At 41.0% G+C, this 15,053-nt stretch overlaps 2 protein-coding genes across 3 annotated transcripts in view; one reads left to right on the top strand and one right to left on the bottom strand.

The window, feature by feature from the left end:
* ALG13 (ALG13 UDP-N-acetylglucosaminyltransferase subunit) overlaps nucleotides 1-13,018 on the bottom strand; it is a 70,621-nt gene extending 57,603 nt beyond the window's left edge. The window contains exons 1-4 of the mRNA XM_087972340.1: nucleotides 12,881-13,018; nucleotides 10,632-10,794; nucleotides 4,629-4,767; nucleotides 1,442-1,535 (exon numbers count right to left, since the gene is read on the bottom strand). Of these exons, the coding sequence (XP_087828466.1) occupies nucleotides 1,442-1,535; nucleotides 4,629-4,767; nucleotides 10,632-10,794; nucleotides 12,881-12,961 (477 nt within the window). The 5' untranslated portion in view covers nucleotides 12,962-13,018. The remainder of the gene's footprint in view (nucleotides 1-1,441; nucleotides 1,536-4,628; nucleotides 4,768-10,631; nucleotides 10,795-12,880) is intronic.
* A 52-nt stretch (nucleotides 13,019-13,070) lies between these two features.
* Nucleotides 13,071-15,053, top strand: part of DCX (doublecortin) — a 198,742-nt gene continuing 196,759 nt past the window's right edge. For both annotated transcript variants that reach the window (XM_087971941.1, XM_087971939.1), the window contains exon 1: nucleotides 13,071-13,402. The gene's annotated coding sequence lies outside the window, so the exon portion shown is untranslated. The remainder of the gene's footprint in view (nucleotides 13,403-15,053) is intronic.

Genomic DNA, 15,053 nt, shown 5'->3' with positions numbered 1-15,053 from the left:
TGGTTGTCCAAAGGTGCTTTTTCAAGAAGCAACTGGACTTTCTTTTCTTTGAAGACATTCTCATCCAAGAAGCTTCTTCAGCTCTGACTGGATAGTGGGGAATGGAAGGATTTATATTCCTTGCTGGTCTGCCATGCTGAGGTTACCGTGAAAAAAGTTTCTTTGAACAAAATCCAGCAGCTTGCAGTCGGTTTGAACTTAGGGAAAGTTGAGGCAAGAGATTTACCCTAGCCATAATTACCTGCGAGAGTCCCAGAAATGTAAGGAAGAAGGAATGGCTGAATAAAACTGGAGAAAAGGACACAACATAAGGAATTGGGGAATGGAGTGATTCTACTGCTGGTTGTTCCACCATGGGGCCCCAATGATCTTTAAGTGCAGGCAATTAAAAGAGGTTCTCCATCTCTGAGAGGGAGCAAACATGATTTCAAATCTGACCAATAGTCCAACCAACTTACCAAGCAAAATGACTGGCTCAGGAACTCTTATATATTTAGATCCAACCACAGTGTGGGGCTAATGGTTTCCATGAAAAAAAGATCCAAATCAAATTGTGAAAATGTGAACAAACTGAAGAATCACACACACATTTAACAAGAGAAGGCTTTATAGATTGCACAGAATTTATTTATTTTTATGCATAATGATGTCAGGATCTAGACATTTAAATAGCATGGGAAAGTCTTGGCTATTCATATTAAATTGATACATTTATAAAAGAAACATTAAATTGATCGTTATGGTTTACTGAATAAGCCATGATTGCCTAATTCAAAAATTGTATGTTTTGTTCATATACTGTAGGAAATCATCCTGCTTAATCATGGTTTCTTGAATGAGACTGGGTTTGCATAACATAAATATCATAACAGATTGGTTTTGGCACTTTGTCCACTTTGTCAACCAAGACAAGGGCTTCTTTGCCTTATATGACAGGCAAGGCACTGTATTTTTCAGACTATAAGATGCACCTTGGTTTAGAAAAAGAAAACAAGAAAAAAAAAACCATGTTTTGCCTCCGTGGGCGTCAAAGGAGGCCGAAGACGGGACCCACTGAGGCCTCTGGAGCATGTTTTTGGCCTGCAGAGTGCTTCTGGACACTGGAAAGACCAAAAATGGGATGTGTTGAGGCTTTGGAAGGCCAAAAATGGGTCCATATTCACTCTACAAGACGCACTGACATTTCCACCCACTTTTTTGGGGGGGAAGTGCATCTTATAGTCCAAAAATACGGTATATTCTCATCTCCATTTGAGGTTTACAAGATGCGGTATGAAAACATCAGATGGTTTTACATAAAAACTGACCCTTGTTGAATGAAAGCTTATATTCTTAATTTCATTGGAGGTGACAAATACTATTGTAAACTTGCATCGATCTTATGCCAGTTTCAGTTAAGGCAGCTCTCTTATTATAACCCACATAGTTAACTGCTGATCACACTGTCCAAGAATGCAGCAAATTTTTCTGGTTGTCCAGGAAGAAATGGTTTCAGAGTAGACAAGTCCATTGATTTAAGCATCTCCACAAGAGTCCTATGAAAAAGAAAAAAATCATCATAACCCATCAAAATTACCATGAAATACTTGTTTTTCTCACATCTGTTTCTTGGTTTTCCTATAGTCTTGAACTATGTGGTCAACTTGAAACTGTAAAAGGTCACACTAACTATAGAAAGAAATCTCAGGTCTCCAGGAACTCAGCCCCACAGAACCAAAATTTCACAGGCTCACTGTGAAAAGATTTATTGTAGAAAAGAAAAGTCATATAGTATATACAAGAAAGCCAGGACCAATCTCTTCATGAATTACCTTCTACAATTCAATTTCCAGGCCTTTTCTCCTTGTTTTTCAAGCCATTGCACTTTTGGCTTACTTATTGCAGTCTTGAAAGCCAAATGCTCTTGCTCCATGTTTATACTGTATATAAGCTCTGCTTCAGAATCCTTGGTTCCTGCCTCATCAGCTTCAACAGAAATAGTACTTTATACCATGTCTCCACATGCAGACATCTGATTCATCAAAATTTTCCATTCGTAAACAGAGTCTAGCATAGAAGACTGTTCCTTATGCATTTCAGAATTATTTTAAAGCAATGAATGTGATTCCCTTTTGCAATCTTCTGACAAGCAAAGTCAATGGGGAATCCAGATTCATGTAACATCCAGGTACTAACTTATCAACTGCAGTGATTCACTTAACTGTGGCAAGAAAAGTCATAAAATGGGGCAAAATTCACTGAACAAATATCTCACTTAACAGCAGAAACTTTGGCTCCATTGTAGTCGTAAGCCAAGGACTACCTATATTGCAGGCAAACTCTGCCCACATCCTGAGTTTGTTCCTGATAGAGCTCAAGATTGACTCAGCTTTCCATCCTTCCAAGGTTGGTAAAATGAGGACCCAGATTGTTGGGGGCAACATGCTGGCTCTATAAACCGCTTAGAGGGGTCTGTAAAGTGCTGTGGGGTGGTATATAAACGTAAGTTCTACTGCTCTTCTTTCAACTATCTCTGTTTGTTTCAACTAGCTTGATTTCTATTTATATGGCTGTTGATATATTACCTGCACCCTGCTATTACACTGCTCATTTCCCATTAGACATATCTGTTCATTCTGAGATCAGCACCATTCCTGCATTTTTGTTAACAATGTCAGCATTAACCTGTGCCACAGCTTCAACCAGAGCATGGCATACATCTATCTCTAAAATCAAGGTGTGGGCAAGCCTATATATTTTATAAATAACAAATTAATTCAGGCTAGATAGAAGACACATTGTAAAGATAACTTGTTTTTATTATAGATAAAAGACCTCAACCTGCAACCACTCCTTTAGTGACTGTTCAGAGTTACACTGAAAACAGTGATTTACTTATGAGCGTTTCAGCATCCCCATGGTCACATGATCGAAATTCAGGTGCTTGGCAATCAGCATCTGTTTACTATGCTTGCAATGTCCTGCATTCATGTGACTGAAATTTGAAGTTTTCCCAGTAAGCTTCCAACAAGCAAAGCCAATGGGAAAGCTGGATTCGCTTAACTGCATGATTCACTTAACAACTGTGGCAAAAAAAGTCACAGAATTGGGCACAACTTACTTAACAACTGCCTTGGCTAGTAATGGAAATTCTGATCCATAAGTCAAGGACTACTTATACAATGAAGCTCTGATAAATTTCTCAGTTACTATAGAAATTACAAATCAAACCATCTATATGTAACAGCCCCAAGGTTTAACCCAAATCTCTATTTCTTCCACCCTTTATGTCAGGGCTGTCAAACTCCTGGCCTGTGGCCCGGATGTGTCACACGCTGTCCACACCTCATTTAGTGAAGGGGAAAAAAGTCCGAATACATCATGTGACGCTGCTATGACGGCATGAGTTTGACACCCCTGCTTTATGTGATAACAAATTTCTTGCTCGTTTCTCTGATTTGGGTGTCGAGCCTGCTTACCACATGCTTTGATAAAGATATAATTAGTCCCAGACTTTTTACTTTCAACTTTGCTACCTTCAGCCCTCACACAATGGCACAGAGGACTTGGCATTGCTTCAAAATAAATTGGCTGTTAGGTTGAAAGAAATCATCTGGATCTCTTTGAAACTTTCCTTTCCAGCCATTTCCTTCTAGCAGTTCAGAAAACAGAAGACGAGATCTTCATGAAATCATCTGTGTAATGATGCGCAAGCAGAACATTCATTCCAAATGAATAAGATGTGTCCACAAGAGGGCAGACATCAAAGAAAGTGGGCAGACAAGGTCACCCAAAAGTTGCCAAATCTTCAGCACGTCCCTGCGGGATCCCCAACCTTCGCCGCCGCGGCCCGGTTAGCCGCAGGCCGGTTCGGCCAGCTGCCCGGTTCCGCGTCGCCCCATCTTTTGCCCCCGTGCGTCACGGAGGTTTCGCTAACAGACCAAAGGACTACATCTTTTGAAAATTGCTTTTTACCAAAAAGTGCGGCGCAAATCTTGACTCAGCACTTACAGCTCAAAATGCTGGGTGACAGACATAGACAAAACCACTTTTCCTCCAAAACTGAACAAAATGAATGAGAAAATGTTAGAGCATCTCTTTACCAGTTTAGTTAGGAAATACATGTCCCAATAAGTTGTCACTGACTAAATAATAGAATATTTATATCCTGAGTAAAGTTAAGAGTTCAGGTAATGCTCTGGTTGTTCATAATAGTGTGGTTCAGGACAAAGAAATGTATTACTGGTTTAGGAGAAGCTTCACAGGATCTCTGCTTCAAAACTGTTCTCAGAAAGCATGAGTGACTTTGGGCCAGTTCCTGTTTCTCAGCCCAACCCACCTCACAGGGTTGTTATTGTGGGAAAATAGGAGGAGGAAGGATGTATATTTACCATCTTGAATTATTAAAATAATTAAGAGTGGATAAAATATCTAAAGGAAATAAAAACTAGAGGAATTACCCCATGGCAATAGCACAAAGAAGAGCTATCTATCGTGCTTAATTCAGAACTTAAGATAACAAAAGGACCAACCTCAGCAACAATGAAATTAAAAACACAAAAAGCAATTTACTGTTGTGCTCCTATATTTTTTGACTTAAGAGCCAAGAATATCTGCACGGCAACCAAGGATGTTAGGAAAATCCATACCTGCTTGTGCAGTAAAAGAGATGTCCTTCTTTGTGCAGCTGCCTGGCCAATTCCAACTGATGGTTGTCCATAAGTTTGTCATTGATCACAACCAAGAGAGGTTTCCCAGCTTCCAAAACTTCCAAACAGCTGCCTGCTCCTGTAACAAAAGCACCAGATCATTCTACTTGACATAGCAGCACCTGTTCAGCAAAAATGGGCTGATGGGAACCAAATCTTTTTGGATTAAATAAGAAGGCTCCCTTGCCCATGGCCAAATTGCATTATTTCATGAGTTGAAGAGAAAGTGTAGAATATAAGTCAGAGGTGTTTGAGCTGAGCACCCCATCTACTCACAAAAGTATTAGGGTGTGAATATTCTTCCTGTCCTGTCCTCTCAATCAAATCAATAAAGAAACCATTTTGCTTTCTAACTGTTGTTGTCAGCCTTCAAGATGATCCCTTCTACATCTTCTGTGCTGCTTTGCATCTTTGCATCTTTCTTACTGCTCCATCTTTCGGCTGTCATTAGCAACGGGGGGAGGGGGGAATTGGAAGGGAAGAAAGCTGGAGGTGTTACATTCCTATGCTGTAAATGGGAAGAAGGAGGGGGAGTATAAATTCCTATCCTTAAGTTTCTATTTGCCTGCCTAGCTTTTCTATCCTTTGCGCAGCTGCGAAGTTTTATCAAAATATGTCAAGGTCAACGGACAGAAGCCTCATCACCACCTGAAGATGCCCACATGATCATATTCAAAACTTTTAATTGGAAGAGTCTTTTGGACTTTGGGGGGTGGGAACAATTCCATTCCTTTGTATATGTGATCTGCGCGCCAAATTCTTTAGATTCAGAATTCAACCTGTAGCTTCCACTTTGATTTCCAGTAAAAGGAAAAGCTTTGCTCTAACCCATGGAGTCTGAGTATTTCTTTCTTGGATTTTGAATGGAGCACAGACTGACATTATTCTGAATCTAAAGAATTTGGCGTGCATGTCCCGGTAAGTCCTAACAAGGGCCCCATGACTTTCCCAATAAAATTAAGGGTGCTCACTTCGGGGACTGAAGGAGAAATGTTAGCCTTACTAGACTCTGGGTGCACGAGGTGCGTAATCAGCATGAAAGTAGTTGAGATGGGCATCAAACTGAGAACCTTAGAAACACCCATATCCTTTTGCCAACTGGATGGATCAGTGTCGGGAGGTTGCCCTGCACGTTTCATAACGGAACCCCTAGAGATGAGCATGGGAAGCCATAGCGAGGTCCTGTGCTTTATTGTGGCCCCTGGGATGTAACATCCATTAATATTGGGGCTGCCCTGGCTCCGCAAGTGGAACCCCCATGTGAACTGGAGGAAAGGGTGGTTATGGATTTGTACCAATCGGCGGCCGGAAGGGGAGGAGCGATCCCATCCGAAGCTTCAGAACCCAGTTGAGTCAGCCTCCACAGGTGCCGAGAGCTTGGAGGGGGAGGACAAAATCACGAAAGAATATTGGGACTTAAGAGAGGTGTTTAGCAAAAAGGCTTCTGATGAGCTCCCCCCTCATCGATCAACGGATTGTAGTATTGAAATTCTACCTGGGGTGACGCTCCCGAAACCAAAATTATATTCGATGACGCCACGGGAATTGGAGGAGTTGAGATCGTTTATCGATAAAAATTTGAAACGTGGTTTCATCCAACCCGCTAGACCTCGGGTGGCGGCCCCAGTGTTGTTCCGTGAAAAGAAAGATGGCTCCAAATGCTTGGTGGTCGACTACCGAAATTTAAACACTATTTCCGTGGAAAACGTGTACCCCCTCCCCCTGATGAAGGACATGTTAGCTCACCTGGCCAAGGGGAAGATTTTCACTAAGTTGGACCTGAGAGAGGCGTATTACTGAATCCGAATTAAAGAAGATGAGTGGAAAACTGTGTTTAACTGCCCAATGGGTTGTTTCCAGTTCAATGTTCTCCCTTTTGGCCTACAGGGGGCTCCAGCCATTTTCATGCAAATGATCAATCAGGTGCTCCACGAACATTTATACAAGGGGGTTTTGGTTTACCTTGATGACATCCTTATCTACACGGAGACTAGAGACGAACATGTGAAACTGGTACGCTCAGTGCTGCACAAACTGCGAGCTGCCAAATTGTATGCTAAACTGTCCAAATGTGAATTTCATCAAGAGAAAATTGACTACCTAGGATATCGCATTTCGCGCAAGGGCATCGAGATGGACCCAGGGAAGGTGCAAGCTGTTTTGGACTGGGCCCTGCTGAGGACCCGAAAGCAGCTTCAGAGTTTCTTAGGATTTGCCAACTTTTACCGGCAATTCATCTCGTCTTTCGCTAAAATAGCAATGCCTATCACCAATCTCTTAAGGACAAAGGGGGAAACGAAACCAAAGCCCAGCCAACCATTCAAGTGGTCCATGGAATGCCAAGCTGCTTTTGTAAAAACTAAAGCGACTGTTCGCTGCAGAACCAGTACTGAAACACCCGGATATGGATGCCCCTTTCGTGATCCAAGCCGATGCGAGTGATGTGGCTGTTGGGGCGGTCTTACTTCAATTAAATGAGAAGGGAACACTACAACCTTGCGCATACACCTCCCGTAAGTTGACTGACACTAAGAGGAGATGGGCCGTCTGGGAGAAGGAGGCTTTTGCAGTTCGTTGGGCTCTACTAACCTGGAGACATTTCTTGGAAGGAGCAAAACACCCATTTGAGGTATGGACTGACCACAAGAATTTGGAGGCCTTAAAGACACCTCGAAAGTTATCTCCTAAGCAAGTTAGGTGAGCCCAGTATTTCAAACGATTCAATTTCTCTTTGAAGTACATCCTGGGAGGAAATTTTTTTATGGCAGATGCTTTATCTAGAATGCCTCAATACAATAGTGTTCGTCAAGAAGTGATAAGGCCGATCGTGTCAACCACACAGCTGGCCGCCCCGGTGGTCACCAGAGCGCAAAAGAAGAAGCAAGAGGCGGAGCTGTCCAATGACTTGATGGAACGATTTAAGGAAGTGTTGAAAACAGATGAGTGGTTCCTAGCAAATGCGAATAATTGCACCGTTAGAGATGACTTGGCCTGGGTGGGAGTGAAATTGTACGTACCACAGACTTTGAGAAGCCAAGTGTTACAACAGACTCATGATTCCAAGGCAGCTGGTCACTTTGGTTTCGTGAAGACCTTACACCTGGTTAAGCAACAGTTCTGGTGGCCTTCATTGAAAAAAGACATTGAGACCTATGTAGCGAGCTGTCCAGTTTGCGCCTCAGCCAAAAGACCTCCTGGTAAGCCACCAGGTCTGTTACAGAATGTGGCCAGGCCAACTGCTCCTTGGAAGGAAATCTCCATGGATTTTATAGTAGACTTACCCTAGAGCACTGGACACACGGTTATCTGGGTGGTAACCGATTTGTTCTCCAAACAGGCACATTTCATACCTTGCTCCAAGATTCCCTCGGCGAAATTGTTGGCTAAACTCTTCATCATACATATCTATAGACTGCATGGTATCCCTGAGCGTATAGTTTCTGATCGAGGGGTCCAATTTACCTCGAACTTCTGGAGGAAATTTTTGAAGTTAATAGGCTCCACCCAGGGCTTAAGCTCCGCCCACCATTCCCAAACTAATGGGGCCTGTGAGAGAACTAATGCGGTGTTGGAGCAATATCTCAGGTGTTACATAAACTATCAGCAGGACAACTGGGCTGATCTGCTGCCTTTTGCGGAGGTGGCATACAACAATTCTGTCCACAGTAGTACTGGCTTTACCCCGTTCAAGGTGGCCACGGGGCAAGATTTTGTGCCCATACCTGAGCTTCCTCGCGAAAGACCCAATGTCCAGTCGTTGGACGAATGGATATCTCAGCTCCAACTCAATTGGCCAGTCGCCCGTAAAGCCTTGGATGAGGCACATCAAGCTCATAAGAAATTTGCCGACAGAAAGAGAACTCTACAGAAGTCTTATCAAGTGGGCGACAAAGTTTTTCTCTCGACCAAATATTTACAGACCACCCAAAAGTCGAAGAAATTGGGCCCTAAGTATGTGGGTCCTTTCCCAATTGAACGGATTGTGAACCCTGTGACAGTTCAATTGACATTGCCAAAAACTCTGTCGAATTCATCCGGTTTTCCATGTTAGTTTGTTGAAACCCGAGCATACCTCTACACTGAGACCGACCCAGACTGATCCCCCCGTATCATTGTTGATTGAGGGTGAACAGCATTTTGAGGTTAAAGAGATTTTGGACTCTCGGAAATGGAGGGGTCGTCTCCAATATCTCGTAGCTTGGAAACATTTTCCTTCATCCCAAGCCGAGTGGGTAAATGAGAAAGACATTAGGGCTCCTGAACTGGTCAAAGACTTTCGTATAAAGTATCCTGATAAACCATAGAAATGTATGCAATTGTTAACATGCATTTTGTGTTGTTCTCTTTTACAGGGACAATTGTCCTTTTTCTAGGGGGTCCGAATGTCAGCCTTCAAGATGATCCCTTCTACATCTTCTGTGCTGCTTTGCATCTTTCTTACTGCTCCATCTTTCGGCTGTCATTAGCAACGGGGGGAGCGGGGAATTGGAAGGGAAGAAAGCTGGAGGTGTTACATTCCTATGCTGTAAATGGGAAGAAGGAGGGGGAGTATAAATTCCTATCCTTAAGTTTCTATTTCCCTGCCTAGCTTTTCTATCCTTTGTGCAGCTGCGAAGTTTTATCAAAATATGTCAAGGTCAACGGACAGAAGCCTCATCACCACCTGAAGATGCCCACATGATCATATTCAGAACTTTTAATTGGAAGAGTCTTTTGGACTTTGGGGGGTGGGAACAATTCCATTCCTTTGTATATGTGATCTGCGCGCCAAATTCTTTAGATTCAGAATTCAACCTGTAGCTTCCACTTTGATTTCCAGTAAAAGGAAAAGCTTTGCTCTAACCCATGGAGTCTGAGTATTTCTTTCTTGGATTTTGAATGGAGCACAGACTGACAGTTGTATTTAATGTTACAGAAGGGTAAAATTATTCAATAGTCATGGAATGCCTTATTTACAGTATTAAACGAAGTCAATTTTATTCTGGTCCTACTCCTTTGTTTTTGTCACAGCCATGTTTTGGACATGCCAATTAATAATTATAAGTGGATCAGGGTTCTAAAATGGCTGCATTCTTTTAAGGGAAACTAATATATTACTCACCAACTAACTTCTGGGCATTTTATAAATGCAGATAGGGTTTTGTAATGAGTAACCAGATACTCCAGATAGCACCTAAGTTTTGATGTTTGTGTTAAAAGAAATTGGGAAAAATATTTTTGATTATGAAGTGACAGCCAGTTTTGTCTAGTACTTAAAGGGACAGGCTAGAAACCAGGAGGTTCTGAGTTCTAGTCCCTCCCTAGGTGTGGAAGCCAGCTGGATGACTTTGGGCCAATCATCAGGAGGCAATGAATTCTAGTCCTGCCTTAGGCGTGAAAGCTGGCTCTGACCTTGGGCCAGCTACTCTCTCTTTGCCAAACCTATCTCACAGGAAAAGGAGGGACTCATCTTGAATTGCGCGAAATTAAAGATGGGATATAAATCTAGTAAATAAACATGCACAAATTTGACATAGTTTCTACCTATATATACTAGCAGTTAGTCTTGCATAAAAAAACAGTACAAATCCATATCTCAGACTATACCTTGCTTGGCTAAGGCTACAAAACAAATTGACTCTTTTCTAACATTTTTTGAAATTATTTGGGCTTTATATTAGATATAAGTGACATTTCAGGTTGCAAACATATTCATGACTGTTTATAGCTGCTCACTGACCATAAATACAATAAAATTTCTATAGCTGTATCTCTCTTGAACGCAAGACATTTCTCTTTTAAATCCCACCTTCACATTTGTTTCCAGGGGGCAGTACTCTACATAAAGGACATTAATTATCCACTTTTCCACATATAAAAAATTATCCTCCTACATTTTGTTCTTTTCGATGGGGTGTGCAAAGGTTCGCTAAGAAACTGGATGTTTGTACCAAGATACTTTACCTGCATGGCTTATGATCAGATCTGCTTTTTTAACATCTTCAGAAAGTGAGCTCTTGAATCTGAACACTTCCAGAGTAAATGTGGCTGTGCTAAATGAATCTGGACACTCTTTGCCTCGGCCAACCTGAAGGACAAGCTTGCGACAGCCGAGGTCCTGTAAAGCCTGCATCAGAAAGAAACATATATTCTGAGGTTAAAGATAAACTCATTAGAAGCTACAAAGGTGAATTTATTTCTCTCTCCAATATGATTAAATGTGCATGACATACTATTTACAACTGTGCTTCTGTATCCTTTTGTAAGAAAAGAATTATTACTAATACATTATTGGTTAGGGTTGATGCCGTCAAAGCAGTATTGACTCCTGGAGATTGACTGGATGAGTCCCTGTTTTCCTGGCAAGGTTTTTCAGAAGTATTTTGCCACTGCCACCTTCCCAGGGCTGAGAAATAGGAACTGGCCCAAGGTCACCCAGCTGGCTACATGCCTAAAGCAGAACTACAACTCATAGTCACCCAGTTTCCAGCCTGGTGTTTTAAGCATTATTTCAAACTGTTTCTCTTAAGGCTGGTTTAATTTCCACCAGCTTCTCTAAGTGTAGCCAATAGCCAATAATGGCAACTGTAGATTGAAAGAGGGATAATGGCTATGCTGTACACCACCCACTTGTTCTCATCATACCTAAAAAGCAATGCAGTGCTCTATCAAATGATCTAAAATGCCATGAGTTGGCCACCTGTTTTGCATGCTGTCAATCAATTCAGCAGGCATGCACTTTAATCAGCGACAAAGCATTGTCTTTTAGCCACCAATGTGGAATGTAAATTGTAGACTGAGTCATTTTAAGAAGCCGTAGAATTTTCAGAAGAGAATAAGGACAGGAAGGGCCATTGCAATCATAAGTACCTAATTATTTGATACAATAGTTCAATTGGTTTATAAAATAATTATGTAAGATAAGATTATATAAAATTATATAGGAGTTATGGAACTCCTATGGAAGATTGTTTCTGAGTATTGAAAACAGAATCAAGGGATATCTGCAGCATGTGGTCCAAATAGTCAAGATGGTGGCTGCATCTTGTAAACTGGCAAACAAACTCTACCTGAGGACATACAAAACAGGTGGCTCTTTGTACAGTTGTAAATGCCATTTGATTTTTTAAAAATCATACTGTGAATACCCCACTCCTATTAATACTCTGCAAAACCCAGGTAAGGCAATCATTTTATCAGGAGTGAGATTCCCACAAAAGGATTTACTGTTTACATGGTTAAAATCATTACCCCATTTAGGAATAAATTTTATGGTGTGTACTAAGAAACTCATAGCTCCTGGATTATACATTTTAATTGTTTCATAATTTGTATCCCATTTTCAATTTCATGCATTCTAATATTGTACACAGCTTGACTGTAAGGATCAATGACAGGAGGTAGGAAACCAGCAAATAGAGTTGTCATCTCTTTATGGGATTAAGCTCTGACGAAGTGCATGCAGCTCTATACTACATTCCATCATGTCATCTGCAGATATCAGAAGCAGTTGCAAAGCATATAGATGGTGTCCTTTACATTTTAGAATTGGAATTCTTTTTATTGGCCAAGTGTGATTGGACACACAAGGAATTTGTCTTGGTGCAAATGCTCTCAGTGCAGATAAAAGATACATTTTACTGAAATAATCAACAAACGTGGTCATAATACAGGAATTTAGGATTAAATATTTGACCCAAGTATTGAATCATCCTGAGGAATCTTATCCTGATGATCTTTAATAACATTGGTAAAAAGATGTCGCCGGAGATTAAAAACAATAGGCTCACTTTTAACGGTGCACGTTTGCATTGGGGCGCACACTGGGATTCGCGTTTGAGCATGCATGCAACCGGCTCCCCATTTTGAAAGAGAGCCCTGGGATCCGCCCTATGAATTTATCTGGTTTCTTTGGCCAATTCAGGCAGCTTCCTTCCAAGCGAGCCAGAGAGGACTCGGGGGAGAATTGCACGGCTTCCCTCCTTTCCGCCTGGATTTTCCCACTCAAGAAAGCTTTCAAAGGGTCAGAAAACGCCAGCTTGGATTGCAGAGGAACCACAGAGACGTGGCATGCCGGCGCCTAGAAAAGGCACAGGAGGTGACGCAGGAAGACTTTTTCCGCCCTTTGGCAGCCGGCTGTTTGCTCTGAGGCGTGGCGCGAGCTTTCAAAGATGGTGTCGGGGAAGCGGGAAGGATGGCGTCGGAAGACTCGCCTGGGTCGCTTCGGGAGTCGTCACGGCGACAATGAGGTCGTCGAAGCTGGTGGTGCCGACGGTAACGAAAACGGAATTCATGGCCGACGAAGAGGCGGAGCGATGATAGAGAGGATGGCGGCTGGAACGGCCCCGAGAGCTGCCACACTTCCCGGACGAAGGGGGTCGCCTTAAGACCAGAAATGCCCGGACTCGTGATGTTATAGAGATATGAAAATAGACTAATGCATATCACCATGCGGTGCACGCATTCCGGGCTCCAATTAAAAAAAAATACCTAATTTTACAGTGTCAGATTTAAAGTTTAGACGGACACCAAAACACCTCGAATGTAATGGGAAGGGCAAAGAGCTGCTGTCCTTTACAATAATTGGAGTTGCAGCAGCTCCCATTAACGTCTTGCCAGCAGCTGTGCCGGTTGAGGTATATGGAATAGGGAGTCCAAAGAGAGGGCAAAGAAAGTTTTGCAACGTGAAAAAAGACCCTACAAACTCTAGAGCCATTTCGTCTCTGCATCACTAGGTAAGCAAGAGAAATATTATATTTTGAGTTCTGCAAATTTTTGCAAATGCTTCTTAGCAATCCTTCAGTCCCATTTAATGCTCCTATTTCTTTAAGAGTTCCAGCTTTAGCAACTTCAACTTCTGCCTTTCTTATTCTTTCAGGCTGCAGCAAAGGTTCCCTCCCAGTTTGTTCTCTTGTGCAAGCAGAGTCATGCATTGGATTGTAAGCAGGCAACAATTCAGCTGCTTTCATATCCTTGCTTTATAAACAAATATACTTGAATACAGAGTGTCCTTGACTTACAACCATTTGCTTAATAACGAAAGTTTCAACGGTACTGAAAGAAAACGACTGATTACCATTTTTCACGCTTACGACTGTTGCAATATCCCCATGATCATGTGATCAAAATTCGGACACTTGGCAACTGAAAAGTATTTGTGACAATTGCTGTGTCCCAGGGGTCCTGTGATCCCCTTGTAAGACCTGACAAGCAAAGTCAATGGAGAAACCAGATCCACTTAGCAAAAATTTAACAACTGCAGTGATTCACTTAATGGTTGTAAAGTTGGGCAAAACTCACTTAACAACTGTCTTGCAGAAATTAACAACATAAATTTTGGGCTCAGTTGTGATCATAAGTCAAGGATTATCTGTATGGAAAGTCTAGCTGTCTGCTGTTTGCTTCTCCAGTAATTTTTTATTGCATAGAACTGTCCTAACTATGGTCAAACAAACAAAAGGATGGAACAACAAATAGAAAGAAAGGATAAAAAGGAAATAAAACTTAAAATGATAATGATTGATGCAATAAATTAAGGGGAGAATATTCTAAGGGAAAAACAACAGGGAATGGGATTTCAGAGAGAATATTTTGAGAGGATAGGGGTAAAATTAGATAACTGGAAAAAAAGACAATGGAATACAACAGAGAAGGGAGGAATGATTAAGTGGGTCAAAAAATGATAGAAAATGGGAGACAAGCTAGGAAGCGATTAATTAATGCTTTAATGAGAGTAAGATGGTTGAAAAGGAAAAAGATAAGGATTCCACATGAATGTGTGTATTAATACTTAAGCTATATAATTGTTAATTGTAATAAACATGAAATTAATATTTTATTATGGGATTATTATTAAAGATATATAATTGCTAACTAATATGAAAATTAATATTGTAGGAAAAGAAATGATGTGGAATCTGATAGACATAAAAATAACAGTGAAATATGGTATTAGATGAAAGTGATCATATAACTAGAATTGTACAATTTGCTAAACGTAAACAGGATGAATATTTTGTTTGTATTGTAATGAGATTAGAAAGGGACTTTGTTTTAACTTAATAGTGGCAGGGCGCAAATAATGGAAATAATGGATAAATAAAAGGGGATAAATAATGGAACACACAAATTAATATGAATGTATGAATGCTTGTTAGAATTATATAATTTGTTAAACATTGCAAATATGACCATTAATATAACATAATAAAAGAAGTGATGTTAAGAATATAGAGATGGAAACAAAAATAGCACATGGGAATATTGAATAATTAATGTTGATAATTTGCATTAATATCAAACTATATAAGAAAGTTAACAGTATCAATATGAAATTATTGTCATGTTTGTTCTAAAATGTAAAATACTCTGGAACCCACTGTTCAC

This window comes from Notechis scutatus, chromosome 10 (assembly GCF_049901735.1).
Source record: "Notechis scutatus isolate UNSWTSFEM ecotype Mainland chromosome 10, rNotScu1.2, whole genome shotgun sequence".
Classification (NCBI taxonomy): Eukaryota; Metazoa; Chordata; class Lepidosauria; order Squamata; family Elapidae; genus Notechis; species Notechis scutatus.
The sequence above is the reverse complement of the archived record's forward strand: the minus strand, read 5'-3'. Positions and strand labels throughout refer to the sequence as shown.